We start from the raw sequence: 9,962 nt of genomic DNA on the forward strand, positions 1-9,962 counted from the left end.
AGATCATCTGAAATGGACTGATGCACAGTGCAAATGTGAATAGTGTTCTGATGGGTCAACCTGTCAGATTGTTTATGGAAATAACTGATGTTGCGTTCTCTGGGCCAAAGAAGAAAAGGACCATCCAAATAGTTACCAGCATAAAGTTAAAAAATCTGCGTCTGTCATGGTTTGAGAGAGTGATGGTTTTAAGAGTGCAGCATATAGTCCTTCAGGAAACTTGTATGAATGTTTTCATGTACACTACCAAAAAAATACCAAAGCCATTTGATTTAGGATAATAGTATTATTCAAAGAAATAACCACATTCAAATGAAAACCACCAAAGAGCAACACTATAAACATAAATGTTAAACAATTAGGCTATGTGTCTTTTACTACTCTGCTTTTGTCAGCAAGTATTAATTATGCTAGCTTAAGTGGATCATATGTTTGAGGTTTCAGTAGAATGTAATTGTGTCTAATTATATGCCCATAGTTTAATGTAGTTATGTAATTATACAGCCCATATTTTCCACAAGATGGCATGTGCTGAAGAGGAAATAAGTAGCCAAGTATAAAGAAGAAAAAAAATGTGTTATGTCTCCTTGTAAAAGCTAACAACTAACTGTAACAAGGTGTGTATGCTCTATTGATGTGCTTATTTACTTATTTATTTATTTGAGAATTTTCATTTAAACAGATGGATATTAACCTACAGTACCTCTTGTTGTTTGTCTTTGCAATCAGAAAAATAAGTTCAAAACATATTTACATCTTTCATGTATTTTTCTTAAATCAGCTGGTGTCTCCTGTTCCTGTAAATCCTGGTTCCTCACACAGCATGCACACACTTCAATTTCCTCACAGCTCAGAGGTAAAAGCTGTAATTGCTGTGCGTAATTAGTGAGGCATTTTGCTCTGAACAGCTGGAGCTCGGACAGGCTCCCTCCAGTCTACAGCTGAAGTTTATCAGTCCTGCATGGCACATACTGTGTAGTCTTCAAGTGACAAAGTATCAAAGATAGCTCAGTATCTATAAACAGAGCATCTGTGTTGCCAAATTAAATTATAATAGAAATTGAAAGACAGGAAAAGCCATGAAAGGGACCTACTGTAGTATACCTTTGTGGTAACACTCTGTTCTAATAGTTATCTGTTGCTGTTATGGGCAAACTTCATTTTTTCAGTCCAGTTTTTAACAACTTTTGTGAAAAAACTTTTACTGTCCAGTTCATTAGAACTTCCACTCAGTGGCTACTTCATGAGGTCCAATTAACGTATAGGCCCACTATATACAGTACTGTTCAAAATTACAGACCATTAATGGTCAAAAAACACAATAAATAGAATAATAATATGTGAAAGAAGCTAAAGAGATGTGTGAGTATTGGTAGAATAGTATAGAATGATATGAACATCTGCAGTAATTTGACATTTGTATCATTGTGCAAATAAGCATCACACTGCAGACGGCTTTATACAGCAATACAATAATGGAGGTTTTGTTAGGTTCAGTTTAAATTTAAGTTTAAATTAAAAAAGTCCTCTTAACTTCTGTGCACCAACTGCCACTTTAACTCTTCCCTCCTTCCAGTCTTAAAACCAACCAGTTACAGCTGTATCCTCTTCTGATGCAAATAATGTCTAAGACTGAACTTTGAAAGTGTGGAAATATGTCCCTGCAGAAGCTATAATCAAAGCAAATGGTAGGTCCATTAAATAAAATGAATATGAAGCACATTAAATACAAATGAAAATGAGAATGAAAAATTTCAGATTAGATGCTAAGGCGTCCGCATAACTCTCTGTTAAATATATCATTACTGTTCATTTTACAGGAGAAAGCAAACCATTCTTTACTTTCAGTACAAGATAATGTAAAGAGAATTTATGCAAAGCAATTTTGAAGCATTTCTGTTGGTCCAATCATTATGATGGCTTCACACAATGTACCAAGAATAGCTGAGCTCAAATTATGCAGAAAACAAAAAAGAAATCACAAAAAATGAAGATACTGGGGTATTTTTAGACAGTGATGGTATGTTTTCTGTTTTTTTGGTCCCCCTTTGTAGTTACAACAGTTTCCACTCTTCTTGGAAGCTATAAAATTTGGAACTCAGTGAGTGATTCAGCACTCAGTACGCTTCAGGACTCAGCAGCCCCACTCTGAGCTTGTGTGGTCTACCGCTTTGTGGATAAGCTGTTGTTGCTTCTAGATGCTTCCATTACACAATAATAACACTTACAGTTGACAGGGGCAGACCTAGCAGGACAGAAATTTCACAAACTGGCTTGTGGCAAGAGGTGGCATCCTATTACAGTGGCATGTTTAAAGCTCCTCAGTACAACCTATTCTACTGCATGGCTATGTGCTTAATTTTATCCACCTGTTATCAATGGATGTGGCTGAAACACCTGACCTCAATAATTAGGAGGGGTGTCTCAATACTTTTGTCCATATAGTTTAGGTCATCTGGACCAGGGCTGGAGATCACAAGTTTAGAGTGATCTGAAAACATCCAGTCAGGAGCAGGATTTGGATCAGAAACTGGCCATTGATGAACGGATAGAGGAGGGCTAATATAAACTCCTAGGCTAACAGATGAACTACAGTCTTTAACTGTACACCAGTAAGGCGGAACTACAAGGGGTTTCTAATAAAGTGGTCGCCTATATTCATAATAAGTCATACTAATTAATGTGCATCATATGCTGTGCTTAAACTACTAGAGAGCTCTTTGAGATGGCCTATAAGTGCCTGAGTACCAGACCCTGTTGCTTTCTAGACAGAATGGACTTTGAGGGCTGTTTAGAAGAAGTGCAGTCCTTTGAGAACTGACTTCATTAAGGTGTATGCAACTGTGGGATGGGCAGGGAGCAAACAACTGTGTAGAGACTTTTAAACACTGCCAGAGCTTTTCTACTCCCCTGCCACTTTGGCTTGGACAATTACATTAACTAAGCACTCTGAGCTGCCCAGCTCAATAAATCCCTCAGACAGCCACTCAGGTGAAAAGAAATCCCTCTCAAGCAAAAGTTCCTCTGGGTTGTGCTTACAGTGTGAGCCACTTAAACACTGCCACCTGGATTTATGTTGTCTAAGAGTGAAATTTTGCAATAGAACAAAAGAAGAGTCCTCAAAAATATTCAATGAGTTATTCAACAGTTGAGGTTTGGAATATTCACTATGTGTCCAAAAGTTTGTAGATACCTGCACTTCCAATGTTTCTTCTGATATCAAGAAAAAATCAAGAATAATAAGGAGTTTGCCTTCCTTGCTGCAGTTACGTCCTCTACTCTTTGAGGAGTTGATTGCATTTAGCCACATCACTCCACAGAATGCAGTTCAACACCTCCACAGCCCAATGGGCATGGTGATATTTTTGGACATACTATTTCCTTACTGCATTTATTTTGTCAACATTTACTTTAATATGTCATTCTATTTTATTAAATAACATGATACGGCACAACGGTGGTGCAGTCACAGCAAGAAGGGCCTTGGGTCGATAAGTTCCTTTCTGTGTTCCTTTCTGAGTTTGTATGTTCTCCCCATGTCTGCGTGGGTTTCCTTCGGGTCCTCCCGTTTCCTCCTACAGTCCAAAGACGTGTGGTGAGGCCAATTGGAGGTGCTAAATTGCCCCTAGGTGTGAGTGCGTGTGAATGTATAATGTCTGTGTGTCTGCCTTGTGTTAGACAGGCAACCTGTCTAGGGTATTTCCTGCCTTCTGAATGCTGGGACAGACTCCAGCAGCCCCCACAACCCTGAAAAATAAATGGCTTATAAGGTGGATGGATGATATAGAGTAACACATAGAGGTAAAGGAAAGACAAGACATACCTTAAGTCCACTACTTTACTTTAACTAAGGGGTGTAGCCTCAGACTAGGTTAACAACCATGAAACTGATGAACAGATTAATGTGACTTCAGATTCAGTGGGAGCTCTAAATGATAAATGGAACCAGAAGAACAAAATATATTGCACATGTAAAATGAAAAACTTGGGTCAGTGTGTTACTGTAATGAGAAAAAATAGCAAAATATTATATTTCATGAACTGCCCTGCGATGGACTGGCGACCTGTCCAGGGTGCATCCTGCCTTCCGCCCGATGACCACTGGGATAGGCTCCAGCACCACCACCCCCCGCGACCCTGAGAGAGAAGCAGCTTAGAAAGTGTGTGTGTGTGTGTGTGTGTGTGTGTGTGTGTGTGTGTGTGTGTGTGTGTGTGTGTGTGTGTGTGTGTGTATTTCATAAAGTGTATATGTTTTAATATTCCAGAATTCTGGTTGATGTGTGGACAGTCTTGCTGTTGTTTTGTATCAGCAAAGGATAGAAGATAGTAGATACCCTGATGCTATGCAAGATACAGCACGCTTGGAAATTGTATCTACCAAGTTGGACTATGCACTTTTTCACAGGCCTGGCCAAAAATACACTTCTGCCTATGCATATTTTTCACTGGTAAAAGCTATAACATGCTATCTTTGTAATTGCATCTCCAAAAACATTACATCAATTTCACTCAAATATTTTTTATATTAAATCATGGCTATAAGATTTTAAGGTACAATCATGAGATAATCTACTACAGTATCACTCTTTTCCATCAGTGAACTCTCTGCTGATTCACTTTACTTTTTTTCGCGTTACAAAACAGTTGAGACAACATTTTGTCGCAGGTATGAGTGAACTGTCCCTAAATTTGAACTTTTCATAACTTTAAGCACGCGTGTTTGGATTGTAGGCCACCTTATAAGTCAGAATGGCTGCAACATAAATTAAGGAATTTTTATTCATTTTATGTTTAAGTTTATTGAACTCTCAACTTGCGTTTGAAGTTGATATCATTAATAAATCACAATATTTTTTTCACTTAAAATTTTTTTTTTCCAAAACAGACTTGCTGCTTTATGAAAATAGGTTAATAATTCACTTATGCATTCAGGATAGTAGGTCAATCAGTTAATTAACAAATGCTTGTAGCTCTGCGAATGACCTTCCTAACAGGGTTTGAGTACCTCTTATTCAGTCACAATTAGTCATTATCTGCTGTTCATCTCTCTGAATTGCAATTAGGAGCTAATGAAAGAGTAAATGGCTGTATTATGTGCTGCAGGCAAGGTTTACCTCCAACTGCAAATCATAGCAAACAAATGATGAGCAAGACAGAATGTAAAATGAATAACTGTCCATGCAAATGGACATCTTCAGCCACGTAGTCAATCACCATGGAAATTAATTTTGATATTTCTCTGTACTTCTTACAAACACATAATATCTGTTAACCCAAAAAACACTACAGCATATTAGAAGCAGCTGCCCATTGAGGTCAATGGGTGTTATGTTCTTTGCTAAATTCAGCAAAAGAAAAACAAAATGATTAATGCTTGCTTTATTTAACATAGGCAGCTCCCTGTTCCAGGCTTGCTAAGTTTAGTGCTCGTGTCTGATTTGTTCTGGGGGTGGTGCTGTTTGTGGTTAATATCATGTGAGAACATCATATTAGTAGTCATTTTTTTATCAATATACCTCCCATTTACTGCATTTACTGGAAATGATGATTCAGTGCATGATTGACGACTTTCTCAGGGAGCTTACACAAGCTGAAACCTGAAAAAGCATCTTCTCTTTAGCTTATATGGATACCTAAAAAGCAGTGAGCAATCCTTTTAATAGTTTGTAAAGACAGAAAGTAATACACAACCACCATCAACACTGATAACCTTTATTCAAATAAAATAAAATATCCAATAGAATCCTAAGTGTACGTTCTGTAGAGGAAACATGATAAAACATAAGGCATTCTTTTTGTGCTTGGTAGCTCAGTTACATGAAGCCAATACAGCCCAGTAGAAAGAACACATCTGAGGGCCATCTGTCCTCTCTTCTACACGGACCTCTATGCGCTACTGAGGCCGATGAAATTAGCTGGCTGCACCATGCCTCCTTGGCGCTCCCTGAAACAAAAAAAACAATTAGAACTATGTGAGATGTCACATGAGTACAAAATTGAAACAAAGTGCAGCACCATGTGTGCTAAGAGCTACGGTTTAGCCACAAAAAAAAAAAATACAAACCCCACAATTATCCCTTTTACGCCAAACATCCACCAGCCAAGAAACGTTTGGTGTCTAAAGTCTGCTTCTTTAATTTGCACTGGAGCTACAAGGCTAATGTAGCTAACAGGTAATGGAAACTTATAGATGCCAGGCTAGCATAGTGAAAACTGTTTGGGATATTGGGAAAACCAGCACAGTCCAACATATGTTATGTTTCAAAAACCAGTACCAGACCAGCATAAACCAGCATGAACCAGCTTAGACCAGCGTGGAATTCATTCATGTCTTAAAGGAGCAACATGTAAGATGACGCATCCAGAGAAGTTGCAGTGGGTAAAATTAGTGGCCTGTAAGGTCTTCCAAGTTTTTCAAACACTAGAGGGCGCTCCTGTGTGAGTCCAAAATCAAAAGGTTAATATGGAGCGTTTGAGCAAAATCATAGTTTATTAATGCTTAAACATTTTTAATGTAAAAAACACTGAAAAGCATAAACATTTTAACACTGCTGTTATATTTTTAAGAGCTTTTGAAATCAAGTTTCAGGAGTTTAAAATGGTGCCTCATGTACATTCATGATACCAGTGAGCGTGAACAGCTCCACTTGCCTACCAACTCAGCACTCAGTACCAGTAATGCTAGCATCCTGCTGCCCAAAATCTGCATGGAGTAGAAAAAAAGAAACATACAGGTAAGTTTTCTTTTGCTTTTTAACTGTTTTCTTTTTCTTTTTTAGCCGTTTAGCTCCATTTACCCCCATTCATTGAGCACTTGTAGGCGCCCCCTGCTGTTTTGCATAGACAGTTGTTTTTGATATAATAGGGGAAACAGGAAGAGGCCAGGCTTGTCATAAACTGGCTCTGATGCAACCTGTCAAATTCATACTCCACACAGTCCCTCCTCCTCCCTCTTCACTCCTCCCCTTGTTTTCTTGCCAGTCTAGAAGAAATGTTGCAAGTTCAACATTAAACATCATCCCTTTACTTGCCAAGAGCTCCAGTCTTCAGAGGTGGACAGGAATGCCAATGTTACATTTACATCACTTCTTTTCTTTGCTGCTGAATGTAGTTTCTTGCTGGGAGTGGGTGCTACTTCTTCATTCTCTCATGTTGGACTGAAGGCAGAATCAATTACTTCTTGAGGTACAAAGTGGTACTACGTGACTAGCTGGTTAGCATGTTTAGCATCTTTAGCAGTTGTCATTGCAACGCGATACATAGACATCTTTGACATAACGTCAAAACTGTTACTTCTTCACATGCTGTTGATAATTTTAGTTCCTTTTGGAACGTTTTGAACAAAAAATCTTGCTAATTGCTCCTTTAAAAAGTTTTGAGTTGTTAACTGATCTCAAACATGATCTCGACCCTGAGGGAGAAGCGGCTTAGAAAATGTATGTGTGTATGTGTGTGTGTGCGCGAGTGTGTGTGGGTGTTTGTGTGTGTGTTTGTGTGTGTGTGTGTGTTTGTGTGTGTGGGTGTGTGTGTTTGTGTGTGTGTGTGTGTGTGTGTGGGTGTGGGTGTGTGGGTGTGTGTGTGTGTGTGTGTGTTTGCGTGTGTGTGTGTGTGTGGGTGTGTGTGTGGGTGTGTGGGTGTGTGTGTGTGTGTGCGTATATGATCTCAAACAGACTTACTTCTGTTGTTTCTCACATTGCATGACATTCTTATTATCTATAGAAATGGACAAAAGTCCAGGCCCAAAGATTGCTGCTACAGCTGTTGTTAGCAGTGCAGTTCACTTTGCCAAACTAAAAGCCTTTATTACTTATTAGTTACTTTAACATCTTAGCTCCAGTGCTACTTTTGCATTTTAGCTCGAGTTCATTATTTTTAATGGTGCAGAGGTGGAAAATTCTGCTAAAGCTAGCAGTAACGCTCCACTGATCACAGCAAGCAGAACATCCTGTCACCCTGTTCATGCTGCAGGTCGGATGCGTACTGCCATTTCTACTATGGGGCACAGAACAATGGAGAACACCAAACACGTCTTGGCTGATCAACATTCAGGGATAAAAACCAGTAAACTGAATTTGGCCTTCCATTTCTTTAATTGTGTATCTTTGGTGCTCTGGCTGAGCTCTCAGCAGCATACCTATTTGTGTTCATTAGCATACCAATTTGCATACCTTGTGTAATTTGCATACCTACATCTGAACCATTCTTGCCCTGAGTGCTCTCTCCTTCTTTAGCCTGTCACTGGCACTCTCTCCTCACCTCTCCCTGCAGCATTATCTCACTCACACTCTCTCCAAGCTTACACTCCACACTCTCAGCCTTACTGGAATCCCCGTTTCTAGGAAAATGTCTACTCAGAACACTCGTGGTCATGTGGAATGAAACAAATGTAGAGAATAAAGTGGTGAATTCCAGATAACACAAATCATTTTGAACACACTTCATGTTTCTGCACAGTTCTTTTCCTGCCTAAGGAGCTATGACAGTGTGATGTGTCGGCTTGGCACGTCTTACAACACAACCCACACTCACACTCATAGAGCAACCTCATTTCCTGTTTTCTAACTCTAGAAACTACACATACAGGAGGTTGAGAAGATGCTTTGCATGTTAAAACATTCAGACTACACCGAAGGATTCAGAGCATTCAAACTAACCTTCTAACTAAAATTCAGCATTATATATCATTCATTTATTGGAGCTTAATATAGTCAGATTATTTAATTTACAGTGAAAACAGCCATTAAGTACATGTTATTATCTTACCAGTGTGATAAAAAAAAAAATACAAGACGCTTATATTAAAGACAAAATTACACCTACGCTTCCAACGCTACACTCTCAGAAGAAAAGGTGCTGAACTGTCACTGGGGCATGACCCCGCTCGTCCCTGGGGTGGTACCCTCAAGGGTATATCTCAGTACCTTTAGTCAGGGAACATTACCATAATCCACTGAAATGATATTTTATATTTATTCTGTTTTAAAACATTAGGTTATGAAAAGGTACAGGTACTTAAGGTTCACAACAGGGCCTTAAAACCACTGTTGTACCTTTGAAGGTACATTTACATTGTTTGTACCTTAGCAAACGAAAAATGTACCTACGTAGAATCTTTATTTCTAACAGTATAAGTACAATATCAAATCTATCCATACACAGTTTGTCCCTTCTAGATTTTTCTGCATCCTGCCACTTTTACTGGCCATCCTTCCAATCTTAAGACCAATGAGTTACAGCTGTGTCCTCACCTGAGATATGAAGTAAGGTTTTATGGACTGATGAGTCTGAATTTGTAATTGCTATGACTGAAAAAACTGGCGACCTGTCCAGGGTGTATCCTGCCTTCCGCCCAATGACTGCCGGGATAGGCTCCAGCACCCCCCTGTGACCCTGATGGAGAAGCAGCTTGGAAAATGGATGGATGGATGAAAAAATGTAAACCAACTTCTAAGACTGAACTTTGGAGGTGTGGAAAAAAAAACCTTGCAGATTTCTTTCAAAAACTGAAAGCATGTCTGCTAAAAAAAGAACACAAAGGTCACACTAAACACTGAAAAAATGTACATTTACTCAATTGTTGAAGCTTCTGGGTAATTTTCTGTTAAATATATCTTCCACTTTTTTCTTGATGCTGAAAAATAAATATCAGGTACTTGGCTGCTTTCACTGGAAATGACATTAATGAAAGGGTGGTCTTTGACTTTTGCAAGTACTGCATATTATGATGTATTTAACCTACACATATTGTTATTTTTGTTATTAGAATTTTTTATGAAGTAGCAACAATTTTCACCTTAATCTTTCTGGAACTACATTTTTGGGCAGAAGTATCGACCAATATTAAGACCATATATTTCAGAACAATGTCTGGGGCATCTTTGCTTTACTGGTCTATTGCTTCATTATTATTTAGAATGAGGGAAATCTCAATAAGTTTATGGTTTGTTTGGACGTGAGGGAAG

At 38.7% G+C, this 9,962-nt stretch overlaps 1 protein-coding gene across 2 annotated transcripts in view; it reads right to left on the reverse strand.

Moving 5' to 3' along the window:
* Positions 1 to 5,701: 5,701 nt before the first annotated feature.
* ropn1l (rhophilin associated tail protein 1-like) overlaps positions 5,702 to 9,962 on the reverse strand; it is a 13,245-nt gene continuing 8,984 nt past the window's right edge. For both annotated transcript variants that reach the window (XM_017716034.2, XM_017716045.2), the window contains exon 6: positions 5,702 to 5,944. In XM_017716034.2, coding sequence (XP_017571523.1) covers positions 5,887 to 5,944 — 58 coding nt within the window. In that variant the 3' untranslated portion in view covers positions 5,702 to 5,886. The remainder of the gene's footprint in view (positions 5,945 to 9,962) is intronic.

The sequence above is a fragment of the Pygocentrus nattereri genome, chromosome 24, assembly GCF_015220715.1.
Source record: "Pygocentrus nattereri isolate fPygNat1 chromosome 24, fPygNat1.pri, whole genome shotgun sequence".
Taxonomy (NCBI): Eukaryota; Metazoa; Chordata; class Actinopteri; order Characiformes; family Serrasalmidae; genus Pygocentrus; species Pygocentrus nattereri.